Below are 22,160 nucleotides of genomic sequence, written 5' to 3'. Positions count from 1 at the left end.
ATCATTGCGAGGGGTTAAAAGGGGACTCTCGAGCGAAAGAAGCCAAAATAGGGAGTTTTGATAAGAGAGACAAGTTCCAGAACAAGACAAATGGTATTCAATGGAAGATGTTGTTCTTTGCTTCCCCCATCTATTATTATTCATAGGAGCGAATAAAGACAAAGGACAGAGTTTTGATCTAGGCTATTCAAATCAGTTGGCCCAAGTAGTTGAAGGCCGATCCCTTGGGGGATTGAAGGTTGGAATTAGATTCAAGTCCAAGTTTTGTTGGTCCCATGCCAAGTTGAATTTCAGTTGAATATTTAATTCTCATCATTTTCCTCATCCACTCCTAGATTTTAGTGTTTTGAATTGGTGTTTTCTTGTATTTAAGAATTTGTTTTCTACAATCTAGAAACGTTAAACTTTTTGAAAATTAAGGAGATTTCCTTACGTTGATTTAACAATTAGCTAGGATTTGAATTCTACCTTTCTATTAGAAATAGTAGTCATTTGATCTTGTGAAAATCAGAAGTTGAGATTAACCCTTTCTCTTTCTCTCTCAACTGCCCTCTCTCCCTCATCACCTCTCTCCCACAATCTGTTGGCTGCAAGCATTGACAGCAGTTGGCCGGCCTCTCTTCTTACACCAGGGGCCATCAGGATTGGTGTGCTCACCAAGCAATTTATTTTTACTTCGGACCGTTCTGATTTCCTAAATTCTGTGTAGAAACAGTAATTTTACAGCATGGACGGGAAGCTATAGGCTATAACTTTTTGGAGAGATATTCCAGCAATTGTGAAGGATAACAGGAGAAGAATAATCTGCAGTTCTGCCATATACTCTTTTACAATTATGCATGTATGACTGTTGGATTAATAACCAATTCTAATTGCTTGATTCCTTTAAATCTCTGACAGTGCAAGTGTTTGGAAATAAAAAAGTGGTGGTTGAAAATGCTTCATTTTGTAGAACTTTTTCATACTTTTCTTTGCTAATAATTCATTAGGGAAATTCTCTTTGGAAATACTTACTGCTCTTTCTATAACATCTTGAGAACAACAAACACACTTGAGAAACACCTCCATTTATATATTTGCATGGTTTTTTTAATTTTATGTTAAACACCAATAGCACATTAACACATCATTACCAGACATGGCCCAAGGGTAATAGAAACGAGTAAGGTAAGATACATGTGTGGTAGAACTTGGAAGGAGTTAAAAATGATTTTTTTAGAGATGTCTGTGTATGACTTATTTAGGATATGGTTGTAAAAAAGATTTAGATGTTTTGAGTATGGCAAATGAGAGGTAGAGATAAACCAATAATGTGGGCGGATGGAAATTTTATGAAAGGCAAATGAAGTAACGGCAGGTAGATCAAAATAACATGGATAAAAGCTATGAAAAAATTTCAGTAGTCTAAAATTAAGGCCACATTTAAAACTCAACGGAAGGGAGAACAAGGATTCAATAAAGTTAATCCAACTAGTTCTGAAAATGATTATGATGATCATAGTTGCAACTTATTTTTTTAAATGCTATTTTTTGTTAATTTTTCTTATAACTTCATGGATAATGGCATTACTTTTATGTACACATTTAATAAAGGTTTGTGATTTTATCTTAGCATTTCTTTCAAGGTGGAATTGATTGCATCAACTTAAAGATAAAAATGGCATTTTTGTTAAATTTTCTTTTAACTTCATGGATAATTACTAAGTTGGGATTGCTTTTATGTATACACATTTAATAAAGGTGTGTGATTTTATCTTAGCATTTCTTTCAAGGTTGAAGTGAATGCATCAACTTACTTAAAAAATCAACACGCATATGGAAGTTTAGTTCTCTTTTCCATATTGTTGAAAACATTAATCATGTTCATTTTTTTCTAAAATATGTTTCAATAATTCTTTCTCGTACTTTGAAATAGAACATTTTAATTCTCCTATCTTCTTCATCATCATCATTATTAGCATTATCATGACTAATATGGGTTAGGTTTTTGAATCTTTTATATGCATTCCTTCTTGCTTAGCACTACATGAGTATCGAATCAATTTTGCATATTTCATTTTACCCATCTTCTGAGTTAACTTTAATATGCTCCGATTTTTCTTAGTCCATCAAAGATTAATTTTATTTATCCATCTTGTTGGTTAATAATATGCCATTCATTATACTTGCTTTGATCATCTATTACTTTCCACTGACATATGATACTCTCATTGCCTTGTTAATATAATTAAATTTTAATCGAATCTTCTTAATTTTACAACATATTCATCTAAGCATTTTTTTCCTTGTATTTTTCTATGAATGACCTTTTTGTTGCCTAACATTTAGATCTACAGAACATAGCTTGCATAATTATAGCTTTGTTTGTCTTCATGATCTCTTTTTGATTATTCAGTTGGGGCTTCTCTATTTAAGCAACATAGGCTTATCTAAATCACCAATATTCTACGTAATAGTTCCATGATAGTTAAATCTACCGCACCATGGTTATATTTTCTCCTTTTTTAATATTAGCAAAGAAATAATAATATTATATCCATAGAAATAACATTATTATATATTTAGTATTTGTTCTACTAATTATAAGCTTTTATCTTCTATACATTTTCTCCATAATATTTAACTCTACTTATTTCAACAGAAGTATCATTGAAAGAAGTTTTCATTTGCATAAAGCATACAACAATGTCCTTCACTTCAATGTTCCATGTTAATGCCTCATTGTTTATACAAAAGGATATTGAATTATTGCCTATTTTTCCATTTGCCTAAACCATACAACTGTCTTTCACTTACACGTCTCATGTAAATGCCTTATTACTTACACAAAAGGACATTGAATTAATGTCTATTTTTGATATGAATCTACTGGGACTTTAAATGACTTAGTCGCTCATAGATATCTTTAATAACTTCAACACAGCTTGACAAACATCTTTTTTTTTTATTAAAAGAAAAAAATATCAAAATGGTCCCTTGACTCTTTATGAAAGATCAAAAGAGCCCCCCAACTATATTAAAAGACCATTGTGGTCTTTCAACTCCTTAAAGAGCAACAAAAATAGTCTCATAATGGGACTATTTTGATTCTTTCTTAAAGACTTAAGAGATCAAAACAATCCTTTAATATAGTTGAGAACTATTTTGGTCCTTCATAAAGAGTCGGATGACTATTTTAGTCATTTTCTCTTTTTATTAATGAGCACCAAATCAATTCTTATGGTACTTGGACATTTCTTCTCAAGATGAATACAAATCACATGAAGATATTTGCTTTCTCTTTATGTTTTTTTTATTAACTGGTTTATCAAAAAAATCACATCAATAGTGAATCGTCTTTGGCGTAAAACCAAACTTATTCTTTGATAGTTGTGATAAAGCTAATGAAGATGATGGTGATGATTTATTTCTTTGATCTTGCAGGTGTGATATTAGTAGATAGTAAGGGGAACCAAGAGAGATAATGGAGGATGGGGAAGGTTCAAAGAACGTCCTAAGAGAGGAACATAAGAGCTTATTCAATTTGGACCTTCAAATGAAAGAAAAATTTTCATGCATAGATGGTCTAAAATCTTTGAAGAACAAACAAATGGATGTTCTCAGAATTACAGCTGATGACCTTGATACAAAGATTCCTCAAAATATAGCTGTGGCTGATGCTAGAAAGGATTTAAAGTCAGAAGGATTGCTTGTTATTTCAGATGGCAGTGAAAGTGATTCCGTTGCATTGCTTGATGATGATTCTGATGTTGAAGAAACATCATTATCAGGAAATGATGATGAGAGGATTTCGGAGGTCAGTAAGATAACATTTACTTAACAATATAATCATATTAATCTTTGCCCATTTTGTAATTATTTAAAGAGTGCTAATTATTCTATTATTTGTTCTGAATAATGAACGTGCTTTTTGGCCGCAATAACTCTTTAGTTTGCTAAAACTCTATCTATATTATGCATTATTGCTAGATGATACAATAACAACATTTAATTTATTCCAAAAGAAGTATTATATAGTTTATTATGATAATTTTTATCCGCATCTCCAACTTTCATTGATATATATTTCCTAATTTTGTAATAATGTTTTTTCAAATCATTGTATTAGTTGTATCATACAATTATGATTTTTCTGGCATTATGGTCTGTGTGTGGCAGTGGTAGCCTGGTAGGCATTGTGTATGGGCACTATGCTCTAAAAGAGGGTCATGTAGGTTAATGTTGTTTTGCTGGTCTATATGATAATTAAAACTATATTTAACTAAGGCACGAAAATGGTGGTTCACTATTTAAATGCACTATGAAGTGCACCTACGTAAATGTTATAGTGTCCATTTAATTTTGAGTTTCATCTTAACTTCGCTTTAGTTATATTGCAAAATTTAAACGTTTTCTCTTTATGCATAATATTAACTCTATGATTTTATTGAAACGACAACATAATTGCTTTTTCACAAAACATCATAACCATGATGCGTAGGGAGTGGTCAACTTATTGATTCTTGTAAGTCTGTCATAAAAATAGATGTTGTTGGTACTTCCTTCTAGTTTAAGATCATCTTGAAGGCTTCTCTTCATGTCAACTACTTCAACATATGATGTCATACCGATTAGGAGGGCCTTGACTTAAGTTGTCATTTCTTACATCCTAGTCATGTTGATTAGGACATCCCCCAGAGATTTCGACATACTTACCATCGGCGGAATCATAGATCGACGACTACGATTCATAGTCTCTATTTATGATGTTTTTGTGCATTTCTTTTATTTATTTATTTAGTTTTTCACTTGTACCCCTATGAGGGATTTGTATCATGTTGTAGCCAGAGGGTATTTGTGTCTTTTACATTTTGTGCTTTGAGGCCTATATATGAAGGCCTAGTCATTGTATTATTTTCTAATGATGATTATGAATGATAATTTCAGATTTCTTGGCTTGATCTCTAAGTGAGTTCTTGAGAGGATAAACCCTAGGTGAGGGTGAAAGCAATACCCGTCAACCTTTGGAGGATTCCAAGGTTCGCGGTTCTACGATTTCTTCTTTCTCTTATACTTTCACACCAATCTCACTCAACCACCCACCGACCTCCTCTTCCCGTTTCCCCATCCCATCCCAAAACCGAGATCCCCTTCCCCACGCTGCCGGCCTCACTTGGCCGCCCCACCCGGCGGCCACCACCCTTCCAGCCGCCGTCCTCCAAAGCCCCATCCGCCCCACTCCACAAATTCAAACCGCCAGCCTTCCCATGGCTCCCCAAATTTGAATTTCAAATTTCAAATTGCCTTTGATTACCTTCCTAAAATGCACCCTTGCTAATTAGAAAATGATATTTATTTGAATTCAATAAAGTGAATAAACTTTTGAATTTCAAATACCTTCCTATTAGTAAAATCCCAATTAAGAAGCTATCCTAATTTTAATCAAATCTAAAATTGAAAATCAGATTTGATTTCAATCCAATTAATTCCCTTGGGCCCACATACATTGAATCTAGACATTCTCCCTCCATCCTCTTATGGCCGGCCCCTTCTCCTTGCTTTTCTCTCTCCAATTTAACCCCAATCTCATTTAATATTCTCCCAATCCCCTCCTAAAATCGCCGGCCCCCTCATAAGTTTAATTTGAATATTTTGAATTCAAATTAAGCTTCTTCCCTCCTATTAGAAAAATATGAAATTGAATTCATAATTTTCTAAATTAATTCTCCACCACTCAACCAATCCCCATCACCCCACTTCACCTTGCCCAAGCCACCCCTCTCCTCCACCCGCCACCCTCACATTCCGTTTGTTTTCTCTTGGCCGCCCCTTCCCCTTAGCGGCTCCTCCAAAGTATATCACCAAGGTACTCCCATGTTCATGCATGGCCGATCCGGATGTTGATCATGGATTCGTTTACAATTCTCAACAGGAAATTGACATCATTCAATCACCTTTCTTCGATCCCGGATTTGGATCCGAAGGCACTGTCGAGGAATACGTGGAGCGCATTCTCTTTACTTTGGTGGATGTCATCGACGAGCAACAACCTACATGACAGTGGAAGATCACTAGATGACCATCCGTCTCTTCGACTCCGGCCAACTCTCCGTTGATCAAAACCGCCGACATCCTCGTCTTTTATTGGCATCCCTTGGCTTGCTAACCTTTGTCCTCTGCTAACCCTACTTCCAAAGAGCGGTCGAGAGGGAAACTCTAAGGTGAAAGTTCTAATTGTTAAGTGGCAGATTTGTTTTACTATTTTCTAGTCATTAATTGGATCGCTCTGTTAATCTAACGTGTAACCGCATGCTTGAAGCAAGTCAATAACCACAAAAATTGAAAGTCTTAACTTAGTGAAACATTAATCCTATAATTTCATTGCTAAAATAAGTTTCTTATTAAATCTTGCAATTCCTTTGTTTGTTTCACATTACATGTCTCCCACCTAAGGGGATGAAGCCCATTTTCATTGTTCTTAATGGGCCAATGCGCTATCCTGCCAAGGTTTCTCATGCTATTGAGATTGAAGTGCCTCTTAAGAGTGTTTCAATCATCTTTAGAGTCATTTTCGTCACTCCAATCATGAAATGAAGGTTTCTAAACCCAAATTCAATGTTTCCATGAAAGGAAGGGCAAAATTGAGGCTTCGCACCTATGATTCTGTGCACAATAATAAAAAGAAACATATGAATTCGGATGTCATCCAACATCATGCTTGAGTTAGTGAGATGTACAACAACATCAATCAGCTTCCGATCAATTAAGCCTATCAACATTTATCTTATATAATTCTTGATCAGGTAATCCTTCAGCTGTCATAGATCCACCAGTAGTGGCAAGTGGTTTGGTTTAGGCTTGACTTTTTTTTTTGGTCTAAACTGGCATATTTGGTTTGGTTTGGATTTTGCTATTTTGTAAAGTGAAATAAACTTAATTGATTCAATTTAGCATTATATTTATATATAAATACATACATATTGTTGTTGTTATCTTATAACAATCTCAGCTAGAGAATCCTCCAGTTTTTATAGACAACCAGTAGAGGCAAGTGGTGCATAAAGTTGGCCCTTTAATAATTGTACTAGGCTACTAGCCTCTTAACTACATGTGGAAGATTGAAGCCTGGATGGAAGGGAACTAATCCATAGCTTTTTTTTTTCATATGGAGGCCATAACAAAGAATCATATTGAAGATTTGAATAACAAAAAACTTATGTAGGTACCATGACAATGGAATGTGTCAATGCATGTGGTGTTATGCCACTAACATAGATACAGGTTACCATGTGTAGGGGTTTGTAACAAAACTATTAATCCGCAAATCTGAACCAAATTGGCTGAACTAATTCATTCTTGACTTTTTGTCTAAACTATCATATTCGGTTTAGGTTTTGAGTTAAATTAAACTGAATCAATTTAGCATAATATATATAATTAAAAATTATATCCTAATTTCTGTTACCTGCATCAGTTCAATTAATCTTGGAGCAATCACAACCCTGCTTTGTATTGTTGTTATGAAACCTTATAGATGTTTTAATAAACCATCAATTTAGAGTAAACCAGTTGAACGAGAGTAGACCAAGTCATTGAGAACCCTTTAAATCAAACCTACCATATTTGACAGATCCAAAATTGAAAAATTGATTCTCGAAACCAAATAAATGTATTTAGATAATCTTAGAAAAGTCGACCCATAAAGGCACATGCTTATGCTTAAATTATTTAATTTCCAAGTGGAAATAGCAATGGTGTTACTTTTGAAGTAGTCTTTAGCTCAATTGTTTTTAGGTTTCTGTATTTAACTGGAGTTTACAATATTTACTGATGCATGTATATTTTTTTATATTTATTATGTAGATTTCTTGTGTTTAGTATTACTCCGTCAAAAATATGATTTAAGAGTATTTCTTATTTACCCATGCTATTTATAACTTTTAGGCACCTTTAAGTGATGCGGAGATTGAAGAATTAGTTGTGGAGTTTCTTGAAATTGAGAGCAAGGTATTTTTTTTCGTTGTCTTGTCTCTTTGTTTTCTCCATGGTTGTGTTCCTCTCTTGTCCATTTCTCATCCTACTTTTTAGGCAGCAGAAGCTCAAGAATCACTTGAGGAAGAGTCTCTCGCTCGAGTTGAAAAAGATGTAAGGGAAGAATTCTCCCAAAATCTTCATGGTGATGCGGTTGGAACCTTTTCCTAAACTATATTTGCATAAATTGTATCAGTATGAATTCTATGTAACTGAAATATTTATAAAGCTTTTCAATCTTTCGTGTAGCTTGATCTCGCAGTATCGACTGAAATGCAAACATTCAAAGAAGAATGGTTGGCTGTGCTTGATGATCTAGAGACTAAGAGTGCTCTGTTATTGGTGGGTATCTTTCTGCTGCTTCAGCTATTGTTATTTATGGTGAAACTGTATTGTTTATATGCATATCCATGTTTTTTTTTGTAATTTTATATCTAAAGTTTTGGTAGTATGAAGTGTTGGGAACATCCTCTATATTCGAAATATGACGTTCTAGGAGCATTGCAATCTGCAACTCAAATGGTCCCTTATGAAGTCTATTTGTCTAATTTGTGCGCCTTGTGAGCATGTTGGGATCCATGAAGACAAGTTCTCCAATGTTCCTCTAGACTTTTATCTTGAAGTTATTGGAGAGACGTAACTCCTATTATATTGCTAATCAAAAGTTTTAGCTTTTTCTCATCTTATATATAATTTCAGGGAAATATAATCTGTGTGCATATTTTGATAAGTGTTTGCTGATTTTTTCTTAATTTAAATTAGTGCTTGCCGTAAATTGGTTTTAACTGAGCCCTTGCTTTGTTGTATTGTAAGATTTCTGTAAATAGGTACTGATTATAGGTGCTAGCTTTTGCAGCTAGATACTGTAATGTAGCAAAATATTAATGGATCATTGATTTACAAGTGGTTGTAACAAGACAAGTTTGACTGAGCTTTAGTTCAAGTTCAATAAATCCTATTCTAGCTAGGCTCATTTGTTATCAAGCTGGATATATATTCAATATGAATTATATGTCAAATCAATGATTATGCATGAAAATTTTTTTTATCGATGGTTTAAATTGCATTAGAAAATTGTGATTTTAAAGGCATATAGTCTTTTTTTTTTGTGGAATGGTGAGGGACGAATCATGACTTTGATGTAGGCATAATTCGAATTTACAACTTTGGACAACAACTTTCAAGATCATTTTAAAAAAGCATATGCATCTTGTTCAATAGCTATTTGCAACTTCGACCATCGCCTCGAGCTTTTTTTTATGAGGCTTGTGACTCAACTTGGCTATTTATAATTTAAATAATAGATACAAAGCATATTGAATTTCCTCGTTTATTGTTGGGCATTATACTTTGCTGCTCTCTCAATACATAAGTTACAGTTAGGATGAAAATAAGTATAATAGATAAATAAGAATAAACATGCGAAGTATTTGTTGATCCCAAAAATGTTCTGTAGTATTTCTGCTTATTGCTGCATATGCTTGTGAGCTATGCCTTACGTGATGTATGTTTAATGTTTTGACGTCTACATATTTTTGGTGGACTGAAGTAGGGTTCTATGTAGAGTCAGATCAATGAACGGACAACTCAATGGGGGCAACTCAGCAGTGCTTGGGCCATGTTCTAACCTTGAACATGCATCACTATCCTGCAATAGCTATGATAGAATGAAAATATATTAAGTGGCTAGTCATAAATATATTTATGAGTTTTAGCTTATACAGAAATTTAGTTATATTGTATAGCTAATTTTAACTTTGCATTCTTTAATTTTCTACCACCATGTTTGGTCCTGGTCGTAGAGGGCGAGGTGCGACCCACCCTTTGATATTTCTTGCAAGCAACAAGGCTTTATTCCTTTTAAATGCACCAGTATTAAGCATCTTTTTTAAATTGAACCACATGAGTGTGATAGGGATTTCTAATGGGTAATTGTGGCTTTGTGAGTTTGTAGCTAGAAATATAAGTGTCTTAATGTGTCCTAAGTCTATAAATAATCCCTATTAAGGAGAAATTGAAAATGAATGAAATGAATTTAGACCTTTTCCCCTTGTTATTCTTCTGTTTGTGTCTTCTTCCTCCCAATTTCTGAAGTTCCACCAACTTTAAATTGCCATTTATTGTCATGTTTTGTCATCGAGTTCTTATAATTACCTCTCATTTCTTGGCATGATCTTAGTTCGTTTATCTACTTATGTTGTAACTGTATGCACTTCCATCATGCTTGAATTGAAAACTTGAAATGAACCTTTCTTTTTAAGTGATGCATTTGGTTTGTCACTAACTCTGAGATTTTCAGCTTTACTGCCCAAATTAGACTAGGACTTTATTGGGATGCACTGGGTTAGTTGAATTTGAACTTATTTGGCTTTAAATGCTTGGCAATAAGTCTAGGATGGTGGGAGAGAGATTCTCCCCGCATAGTAAAGCTAGCATTGCAAACTAAAATATCTTGGCAGCTTGGTTGGAATTGAACCAGCTTAGATTGCTTTCCAGCTGACTTGGCTATTAGCAAGAACTTGGAATGACTTTCAGCAAAATTTAAAATGGTGGGGCTGAGATTTAATGAAAAGTTTGTTAAAATTTCTTGAATTCTTATGGAAACCAGGTTTCCTTCCATGTTATCTTCTTTTTACCATGAATTGACTCTTTAGCAATGCAACTTCTTGTAGGAGCAACTTGATGGTGCTGGCATTGAGCTCCCTGCTTTGTATAGGTGGATTGAAAGTCAAGCTCCTAATGGTTGTTGTACTGAAGCTTGGAAGAAGAGGACCCATTGGATTGGTTCTCAGGTTTCTAATGAAGTCAACGTATCTGTTAGGGAAGCTGAAGAAGACCTCCAATCTAGTCATCCTGTACTGAAGTATGTCTTTATGTTACATTTTCCAACAGCTTGCATGTGTACCCGTTTACCTCCTCTTTGATTTTCTTCCATCTTGGTCAGGCAACGTGGTAGATTGTTGGAGGTTGGTGCTAGTGGATTTCTGGCAAGGAAGTTCTCTGATGGAGATAAGAATGATATAACAGATTGGAGTTCATTCAATGAGCTTATTCAGTCACAGAGATGTCCTGAGGGTACTTCATTTGGCAGCAAGAACTGGGCATCTGTTTACCTTGCAAATACACCCCAACAAGCTGCTAACTTGGGGTTAAATTTTCCGGGTGTTGATGAGGTAGTATCATAGAGCCTGCATTTTTTTATTAGTCTATTGTTTACAATCTTACCTGCCATTGGTATGCTATTGTTTACTTGTTATATCCTCTCGATCACTTCCATCCTTGAGTAGATCACTGGAAATTCATGCATGTCAATTTAGTCATCCTTGGGAAATGGTCACAAATTGTCTTTATTAAGCAATTTTATTAGCATTATTTTGTGGATACTTTTTCATTTTCATCCCGTGGTGTTATATTTATTTTCCAAAGATTTTGGAAAATGGATAATTGGATAGAAAATTGTGAACCATCATATTGGCCCAAAATATTGGACATTGTGTATGTGATGCAGGACTACGTAGGAATGCAATCAATTCATTAGAAATTTGCACAACTCTTGATTAGAATAAAATAAAAATAACTAGTAGCAGTTCAAACAACGAAACAAAACGAATAAGGGGTCACACCCGCTTAGGCTAAATCACATAACCAGAGATATGAAGCTTTCAAAATAAAACAAAAAAACAACACTATGCCAAATAGTAGTTTCAAGTAAAATTTCTAATCTAACAACGAGAGTTAATAAGCACAGAAGCACACTCAAAACCCTACATTTACTAAGCTTAGCATGAACAGGGAGAATCGTCCTTCGTGACTACAATCAAACGCAAGAGAAAGTTAGATTCAAGAAATATAATGAAAGGGGAAAAGAGAACCTCTCGTCAAGGAGCGGTGGAGATCCTCCACTCAACGCCTTCAAAATGCTCATCGATTGCTTTCACTAAAGTGTCTAGAATATGCTCTAGGTAGTCTTCGACGGTGTGGTCGATCGTCGTATTAACGTCGAAGAAAGTTGACTGAAGAATATCAGTGAAGCCGTCCTCGTCGAAGGTTAAGCCGTATTCAGTTTATGGATCCGCCATTCATAGAAGCTAGGTAATAAATCTCCTCCCGCCTTGATAGTGTTCTTAAGTATTGACGAAGAGAAAGAAGTTTCTCTTGCAAGTTGAGAGGGAGGAGAGCCAAGACAAAAATTTGAAATAAGTTTCAGATTTTGTAAGGGATGGAGAGTTAATGAGAGAGAGGATTTTGGAATTAATTTGAAAGGGGAAAGAGGGGAGGGAGGGGCGGCGGGAAGGGGTAAGTAGGACTTCAATTTGATTTAGTAAAAGTCGGCTAAGGAGAGGTGGCTGAAATTTGGAAATATTTCCAAGAGGAGCTAGAGAGGGATTTAGGAAATAAATCCAAAACTTTCTCTATAGGGGCCGGCGGCATGAGGGAGTAAGGGGAGCATTTAATGTGAATATTTAAGTCTTCTTAATTTGGTTTAAAGAATTTGGAAAGTAAATAATTCAACCCAATTTAATTTTCAATTTCAAATGGATTTAAATTAGGAACTTTCCTAAAATAGACTAACTAAATTAGGAAAAGGGTTTGAAGTTCAAATTTGAATAATTCGAAATTCAAATCAATCCCTAAATTAGTCCCAACCAAAATAGGAAATCTCAAGGAGGTGGGAGGGATGCTAGGGCCGGCGGCTAAGGGTGCTTGACCGGTGGTTTGGGGGAAACCGTAGATGGGTGGAGGAAGGGGGTTCGGGTGGTAGCTAGATGAAGGGTTGGATGTAGTCAATGGGGAGAGAATTACTTGAGAGGGTGGAAAGTGGGGAATGGCCGACGGTTTGGAGTGGAAGAAGGGATCAATGAGGAAGACAAGCAAAGTAACAAACCACGAACTCGGCCGTCTCCAAGGTTGGTGGGTGATCCGATTTTCCTCTCCTAGGGATCTCTCCAAACTTCTATCCAAGAATTCTTAAACGCTCTTAAAACACAAGTGTAGGAAAATTTCATAATAATCATTCATTCTCCTGAAAAATAAAACATGAGGCTAAAAATAGCCAAGTACATGGGACCTCTGTTTAAAATTGCGCAACAACCTCTACGCAATTCTTCCCAAAGACGCCTCGAGATGCACGCAATTTGGATCCTGGAAGAGGCGTACGCCTCACCTTGTGTGAGGCGCGCCTCAATTGCGCAATTATGGGTGAAGCGTACGCCTCATCCAAATGGCTCCACCTACTTAAAATGAGCCTTTTTTCCCTACACCCGTTCAGCTCCAGGCATTTCCCGAAAGCTCCCCTCACACAAGCTCCAGTTCGCGAAACAGAGGATTTTTATTTAGATTTTGGTTAGTTTTTCCAAGTTAAAGGAAATATAGGGTTTTTGATTTTTTGAATTATTTTGTTTGATTTTGGATTTTTGCATTAGGGAACATGGTTAGAGGCAAGGAGAAGGGGAATACGTCATTGCGGAGGGACCCTTCTTGAAAATATAGTGTACAAGTTGACATAGGCGGTGGAGAGAAGAGTTATGTTTATTTGAAATGCAATTTTTGCGAAAAAGTGGTGAAAGGAGGAGTTACCTGCATGAAGGAGCACTTATCATGCTCTCATAAAAAACGTAGCACCGTGTGCAAATGTGCCGGAGAAGGTGAATGATGAAATTATTGCTTATATGAAGAAAAGTACGATGGCAAAACACTTACAACAGGAGCAATTTGATGATAAGGTCGAACATGGTGCTTACTTCGGGAGCGAGAGTGGAAAGGGCTCTTCCTCTACTATACATAACAGAGGTGCATGGGGTCCTATGGATCAGTATAGGACTAATCCAGAAGGGGATAGATGACAAGCACAAATGATGCCTGCGGCTGGTACTAGAGAGGGTCGACGCCAGATTTGCATGGATATTGACAGTTTTTTTTTTTTTTTTTGAAAATGCCATGCCATTTAATGTTGCTACATTGCCTGCCTACTTCAATATGCTGCGGTCTGTAGGGTTTTATGGGAGAGGGTTGAAGGCACCTTCCATGTATGAGTTGCGAACATGAATTTTAAAGGAGGAGCTGCAGAACACAGAGTGGAGCATTGATGAGATTAAAAGGACATGGATTGAGACTAGTGTTACCATTATGTCAGATGGATGGTCTGACATGAAGTGCAGGAGCTTGATTAACATCCTTGTCAACAATCCCTTCGGCACGGTATTTTTACGATCAGTTGAAGCTTCAGATGAGATGAAAAATGCTACATTCATTTTCAATTTACTTGTTGGGGTTATTGAGGAGATTGGGGAGCAATTGGTTGTCCATGTAGTGATTGATAATGCCAGTGTATACAAAGCAGCTGGTCAGATGTTGATGGAGAAGAGTACACACCTATATTGGACCCCCTGCGCAGTACATTGCATCGATCTCATTTTGGAGGATCTTGGTGACTTACCTCAGCACAAGAGTGCTCTTTCTAGGGCGAAGAAGATTACAAAGTTCATCTACAATCACTCATGGGTCTTAAGCTTAATGAGAAAGTTTTCAAAGAAGGAAATCATTCACCCTGCAACCATTAGGTATGTTCTTAAATTTGTGCATTGCAAATCATTATTGCAATTCCTACTGTATGTTCTTACATTTATGCACTGTAAATCTATAGGTTTGCCACATCCTATTTGGCACTGCAGAGCCTGATGGAAGTGAGGCAACCTTTAGAAGCAATGTTTACATCAACTGAATGACTTAACTCTGCTTGGGGGAAGAAAAGTGAGGGGAAGGAAATAAGAAAGATTATTCTGAATGATAAATTTTGGGCTACTGTGACCTATGCCAGATTGAGCACGAGACCCTTAGTGCAAGTACTACGCTTAGTGGATGCAGAGAAGAAACCAGTTATGGGTTTTATTTATAATGCCATGGATGAGGCCAAGGAGATGATTGCATACAACTTGGGAGGAGAGGAGGCAAGTTATAGAGAGATTTGGGATATCATTGATGCTTGGTGGGAGGTGCAGTTACACCGTCATCTACATGCAGCGGCATATTATTTAAATCCTCAATTTCAAAATTCAAAGAAGAAATCTTCAAACCCGGAGGTGAAGCTTGGTCTGTATCATTGTATGGAAAGACTAATACCGGAGTAGGCAAATAGGGAGCTTGCAAATTTACAACTTGTTCTATTCCAGAATAAAGATGGTTTTTTTGGGTCTGAATGCAGCAAAATCAACAATTGCCAAACGGTCTCCAGGTATAGTTATTTTGGTAAATGCAAAATACTTTATTCAGTTATGAATTCTGATTATCTTTTTTCTTCTTGAAAATAGTTGAATGGTGGATCCAATTTGGTGATTCCACTCTTGAGTTACAGAGTTTTGCTGTAAGAGTGTTGGGCCTCACTTGTTCTTCTTCTGGGTGTGAGCGAAACTGGAGTACATATAGTCAAGTTCAAACAAAGAGAAGAAATCGGCTATCAACACTCAGAATGAACTCCCTCGTATATATTATGCACAACAAGAGGTTAAGAGATAGGAGGTTGAGGAATAATGGGTTAAAGGATGATGAGGACCCGTTGGTGTGTGATGATGTGTCATCTGATATTGAGTGGTTCATAGATGATGAGACAGATTTGCCATTATTAGACTTACAGCTAGAAGATCTAAGTGTGGATGTCTTGAGGGGCGAAGCAGATCAAGTGGGCACATCCACTAGTACCACACCACACACATCCACTAGCTCTGCAGCACAACAATCAAGTAAAGGTATTCCACAACTTCTTATATGCTATCACATTATATTTATATCAAGTGAGCAATTAACATGATAATGATCTTTTCTCTTATTGAACAGGGAAGAGAAAAGTGAGTCATATTGAATGTGATGATGATATGACATTCATAGATATAATTGGAGAAGAAGATTCCCTTGAAGACCCATTTAGTGATGGGATATGATTGCATTTTATATGTTCTTTGTACTTTGGGAGTTTTGTTGAACTAATATTTTGTGATTTTGTACTTTGGGACATGATTTTATTGCATCTATTTTGTTACTTTTCACTATTTTCATATATCATTTAGATGTTTTTATTGTAAGATAGAATATTGCTATTATTATCCTGCTAAAACCCTTAATTTCTCATTTACCCAATTCTGTGTCCGTGAGGCTTATGCCTCAGACCGCCTCGAGGCTTACGCCTCGCCTCACGGACGAAAACTGCCTCGAGGCTTAATTACACAATTTAAACCTTGATGGGACTCAAGAAAATAAAAGAAAAAATTGCCCTCCGGGCTTACATACGATATCTCCCACTAAAAGGATACAACTGGAAATCTAATAAAACAAATACACGACACTGAAAATAGAAAAATACATAAATAAGAAAATAACATAAATAACTAAAAAATACAAAGACTCGATCGTGACCGTAGGTCGGCTGCGATGCCTTTGATAAACCTTCCACGAACTATTGTCCCCATCAGTATGACACATTGGCTTTTCTTTACTGCGGATACATTTGTTTTTTGTCAGAAATTTGGATAAGGTTGATCACTGTGATGTGGAGGAGGTGCTGATTAATAATTCATACTTTATAGTGGTGCTGAAGTGGTACATTCTACTTGATTCTGTCATCACCATTTCAAAATCAATTGATAAAGCTACTAAATCTATTCGCTATTTTTAAATGGCATAACTTTTTTTATCTGTTTATTAAAATTGACTTATTTATATTATTTTTTAGTGTGATGCTTTACAATGGAAGGTTTTTCTTTTTCCTCAAGTTAGGACTCTTTGCTGCCCTATTTATTCATTGTTAATTTAAGTGTTATTGCTGTGCTTATGTAGGTAGAGGAGATTGGCGAGATTGACTTTGATACAAGAGATCCATTTTATTCTGATGCAATTGCAAATGAAAAGGAAATTGATCTTACTGAAGAGCAGAAGAAAAACTTCAGGAAGGTTGCGCTCTTGTTTTTTATTATATATTTTTAAAATCTAGCAAAAATGCACATGTCCTAAGCGTAAGTGGACTTTTTTTTCTATAATTTATTTTTTAAGTTTATAATTATGTATAATTTGATTACTTAAAATAATTTATCTTTAGAGTACTTTGCCAATGACTCGTTGAAATCATCTCTAAGAAATATCTTCTGTTATGAAGGAGAGTAAATTATTAAGGAAGATATAAATACCTTTCACTAGATGCTCCACATCGGTCATACACAAATTCTCTTATCTAACTCATTTAATTATTGGTATATTTTACTGTAAATATTTATTAAATAACAATTGTGGGTTATAAACACAACTCAGTGGATAAATTATAATTTTATATTACATAAATCAAAGAAATTTGGAAACAATATGTATGTTAGTTCTCATAAATGGATCAATATAAAATCAAATAATTTTTTGTTGTACTCAAAGATGAAAATATAAAAGAATTTGAAATATTCTCTTGTATAATAATAGCATAAATGGAAAGAATCATCTCATATCTTACTTATTTTATAATATAATCATCATAAGAGTACCATCTAGATTGTACCATTTAAGATACATCAATATCAACATCATTTTCCAAATCTATGAGCAGCTAATCATTTTACGCATGAGTATAGGCGCCCCCGGCCAATACCATAAAAGGATGAATTCCATCTTTCAAAATATAAATTTAATCATTCTCATATGTCATATTGTTTACATTCTTTTCATCGTTCATTTACTTTTAACAATACTTTTATATAATATTTCTTGAGATCATTATTGGAGGTTGAAATATGATGAATACCACATAACATTCATAACAATATGAAGATTATGTGCATGGGAATGATAAAATCTTTTAAAAAAATTTTCAGTAGTGGTCTAACACTGTTTACAAGCGGCCATAACAGTAATACATTAAACTTTTAGGAGAACATAATTCATTACTATAAACTAGAAATAATAATTTTCCGCCTCAACCTTGATTTACTTTTTCTCTTAATCCTTTAACTCCACCTTCTTTAAAATATATAATTTTATATAAAACATCCCCATTAACTGGTTTCTAAAATTCATCTTTTAATTTTATGTATCTCTTTTTATTATCTTCATTTAACTCTATATCATTCTTTTTTATAATTTATTATTCTATAATAATTTATTTTTCCTTCAAGGCTTCAACTAGATAAATCATGATTATTAAATTTATCTTTTAATTTTTTAGAAATATAAATTATAGCAAGTCTGTGAAAGTTCTAACTTTATATTTTATGTTTAACATATCACTATCATTTGGCATTAAACATTTCAGTTTGATTTAAATCATATCGTTATAATGAAAAAAGATTCATGTAGCCGACCCCACATAGTGGGATAAAGGCTTGTTGTTGTTGTTGTATAATTTGATATCATTATTTAATAATGTTGAACTATATAAATTATTCTTATTTTTTTTTTCAATAGGATTTTATAGTACATTACTTGCTTTCTTATGTTTGATTCATGTGAAAAAAAAAAAAAAGTTTGATTCATGTGAACAAGTAGATATGACTTATTTGAGTGTAATCTACACAGCGGTTTATTGGTGTAGCTGACATCATTTGACTTATGATGATGGAATGAAGTATTTATATCTTCATAATAATATTTGAGAGTCCTGTAGCCATAGACAACATTTGTCAATCTATATAACTTTTTTGTTTTTTTGGTGTGGATTTTTTTCTCAAAAGGATAAATTAATCAATATATGCCTTGATAAGATTCAGCTATACTTAGGTGAGGTTGTCTTTTCTCTGCATCCTTTCCTCCTCGCCTCTTGTAGGAAGATGTTAGTAGTATTCATATAGTTTGTCTGATTTCTGTGCTAATCAATTCTGTTGTGTAGATGCTGCAAGCTGCATCTTATTGTTATATGGGTTCACCTTTTCTCTACATGACTAAATTGTACATACTTAAGGTTTTTGCATATCAACCAATTCTAATTATGGTTTTTCCATCTTTGCATTTTTTTATCTCGAATTTATTTTCTCCACACAGCTTCAATAATGTGTCTCAATTCTATACACTTTCTAATATGCCAATTTAAAAGGTATTTTGAAATTACAAATGTTTTTAATTTTCTTACTTTATCAATAGGATGAAGTTTTATCAGTTATTCTAAAATTAATTAAAGAAGCAGCAGCATATTTGCCTATTATCATAATTCTAATATTCAATTTGCTGTAACTGACACAATTATAGGGATAAGGCATGACCATTTTTTTAGGAGTTTCTTTAATAATATCAAGTTTCATTTCTTGTAATTGATTTTTGAGGGAAGATCTAAAGTAGTGTGTTGCAGCCATTATGACTTGGAGGTTATGGGTTAAAGTCACAAAGATGAACTCTTTGCATTGCCAGGGTTAGGTTTGCTTACTTTAATTCCTCTGCATACATTGCATTAAGGTTTAAAATTACGAAATTGGGTATTGATGCGTTTTTAGTTTGTGAGGCGATGCGTAAGCCTCAAGCTGTTTTTAGGCATAAGTCTCAAAATTAAAAAATTACAAAGTGAAAATAAAGGTCAAAAACGACTTTTTATATAATACCCAAATAATATGTTACAGGATGACATATTAAATTTCTATTGAAGTATGAATTAACAAATAAATATATATATATATATATATATATATATATTCAAAAATTACACAAAATCTAAAATGACAAGTGATAAATTGCCTGAAATATAATTAAAATCTAAGTATAATAAGAGCAAAATAATATTAAATATATGAATTGCATAAAAGTATCATATAACATTAAGCTTTTTCAGTTCCCTACTCATCCACATTTAATTCCTAAAGAAAGCTGAAATAGTTGACAACAAAACAGAAATCATATGCACGGTCATAAATCAGATGCATTGTCATTATAGAGGGGGTCTTTATTTGAGTCATCATTATAACAAATTAGTCTCTCCCCTGTCTCATCTTGTGGAGTCCAATGCCTCCTAATATGCTTATTCGTCATTTAATTTAGTCTTCCTTTTTCATTAATATAAAGATGTGATTAATACTTCAAAATTTTTAAAGAAGGAGGTGGTGGTGTGCGGCTTTCAAGAGATCCCAGCGGTGGCTAAATGGTGGTGGCTGAGGAGAAGGCAACGTGCTGGAGGTCAACGCAGTTGAGAGAAAGTTGTTGCGACTCGGGGATGCATGAAGACATGATTGTTCGTGGCTTTAGTTTAGGATTTAGGTAAGTTTTAATAAGAAATATATAAATAGGGTGAGGCGTAAGCCTCACGCCAATGAGGTGAGACATGTCTCAAGGCAAACCTCAATGAAGCTAAGGCGTAAGCCTCATGAAAAAATCTTGAGGCGTAAACTTCGAGGCATTTTTCATTGGAATTGTATTGAGGCGGGCTCAAGGCTTGCCTCATATTGCTCAATTTTAAACAATGCATTGCATTGATCGTAGCTTTATGCACTCGGTTATGCCCTTTCTATTTCCAAGAAATGTGATAGTACATTCTTTAGATTTTTCATTTCCATTAATTGTGACTTTTTACCAATTTTGATTTTTACAACATTACTACATGTAGGTCATTTGCTTCTAGATTTTGATCAATAGGTTTCATGTCTGTTTGTCCCACCCATATTTGACCAAGATTTGTTGTGTGTGGGCTGAAGTTTTAATATAGTAGTCCTGCAGAGGGAAAAGTTTATGCCAGGCCCAAAAAACTTGCGATGGCCTCACCAGCTTGCCGTTTTTAAGTTGAAACTTTTATTTTTAACTCTGACTATTGAAACAACTGCATTTCTGTCATATTTATTTGTTTGTAGTTCTATGGGCTTTTCCGCTTTTTTTTTTTTTAATTCTAATTCTAAGTAATATTATTTTGACTAGGTAATGGAGCAGGATGATGCCAATTTCACACATAAATTGCAACAGCGCTTAAAGCGGAAGCGACAGAAAAGCAAAAGATACAGGGTAAATGAGCTATATCAAAAATTTACATGTTAAACGCTGTAGAAGTAGAAAAAAATCCTTCTCTGTTCGCTGTTGTTCGCTGTTGTGCTAATTGTTCGCTATCTTTCATGAGGTTTTCAGATCTATTTTGCTAAAACTATTGAACTCTTCTGTACAAATCTTTTTTATCTTCTATATGTTACGAATAATGAAATAAAGTAATATTCTATAACAGGTTCCAGTTGTCAAAGATCCCCTCACTTATTTTTCTTCATATGAATGTTTTCAGGTAGACTCCTTGTTGGAAAACCATTCTGAAAATGGTTTTGTGGATGCTAACGATGGTAATATATCTGCAAAAGATATTGGGAACAATTTGGATATTACAAATATAACTAAAAATGCTAGCCAAAATTTTAATGGTGACTGGAATCTTTCAGCTGATACTGAGGAATTTGAAACAAAGAATAAGAGGTGCAAAACTGTTTCAATAGACAGTGATGATGAAGTCCTGGAGAATAGAGCCGCTTCTAGTGTTCACGGTGCAGCCAACACTGAACAGCACTCACCAAAACAAGTTAAAACCATTGATGTTATTGATGTTGATGAGGTGTCATCACCAGATCCAGGAAAATGTAAAACCTTTGAAAAGGAGATTCTGTGTACATCTTGTTGTGATACCTTAAAGCCTCCTCTAGTGAACAGGCATCCACTTTTGGGAGTTGCTGTTTGTGGATGTTGCAAATCTGTTATCGAAAGAAAGATGCAAGCCAAGGTAGGCATGATCTCAAAATTTATTATGTTCTTCTAGACAAGTATTATCTTAACCTAAACCTCATGTTTATGTATTTCCATTGAGTATAGACACCATTACTTAACTATTATGGTTGCAAGAAAAAAAAAGAGCATGGACGCATCCTCAATCATTTCAAACTTTAGGAATGCTATTCATACATTTTGGGACAATCATTCCTTTGGGTTTCCTATTAGTTTGTCTCATAAGGTATGATAGAGATAGAAAACCTTTATTATTCTTTAGTCTAAATTATTTTGTCCGATTTTGATGTATAATCCTGATAGGAGCATGCATTTTGCTGAGTTAGTTGGGGAAAGTAAATCCATTGCAGTCCATGAAAATATTCACTGGTTATGTATGAACATCAGAGGGTGAGGGTGGTAGGGAATAATATTGCCTGCTTGCATACCTATGTTTGACCTTTTGTTACTCTATG

The 22,160-nt window shown here is 34.6% G+C and overlaps 1 protein-coding gene across 4 annotated transcripts in view; it reads left to right on the top strand.

Moving 5' to 3' along the window:
* The window catches only part of LOC110101691 (protein CHROMATIN REMODELING 20), a 42,904-nt gene that overhangs the window by 4,493 nt on the left and 16,251 nt on the right, over positions 1-22,160 (top strand). Inside the window, exons 2-11 of one of the 4 annotated variants that reach the window (XM_020829689.2) lie at positions 3,424-3,796; positions 7,924-7,986; positions 8,068-8,163; positions 8,260-8,352; positions 10,683-10,873; positions 10,955-11,183; positions 16,837-16,950; positions 20,866-20,949; positions 21,218-21,272; positions 21,369-21,703. In XM_020829689.2, the coding sequence (XP_020685348.1) occupies positions 3,464-3,796; positions 7,924-7,986; positions 8,068-8,163; positions 8,260-8,352; positions 10,683-10,873; positions 10,955-11,183; positions 16,837-16,950; positions 20,866-20,949; positions 21,218-21,272; positions 21,369-21,703 (1,593 nt within the window). In that variant the 5' untranslated portion in view covers positions 3,424-3,463. Of the gene's footprint in view, positions 1-3,423; positions 3,797-7,923; positions 7,987-8,067; positions 8,164-8,259; positions 8,353-10,682; positions 10,874-10,954; positions 11,184-16,836; positions 16,951-20,865; positions 20,950-21,217; positions 21,704-22,160 lie in introns of those variants that run through there. The other 3 variants (XM_020829688.2, XM_020829690.2, XM_020829691.2) reach the window with 3 other exon arrangements.

This window comes from Dendrobium catenatum, unplaced genomic scaffold (assembly GCF_001605985.2).
Source record: "Dendrobium catenatum unplaced genomic scaffold, ASM160598v2 fragScaff_scaffold_772, whole genome shotgun sequence".
Taxonomy (NCBI): domain Eukaryota; kingdom Viridiplantae; phylum Streptophyta; class Magnoliopsida; order Asparagales; family Orchidaceae; genus Dendrobium; species Dendrobium catenatum.
Note: the sequence above shows the minus strand (reverse complement) of the source record. Positions and strands in the feature narration are given on the sequence as shown.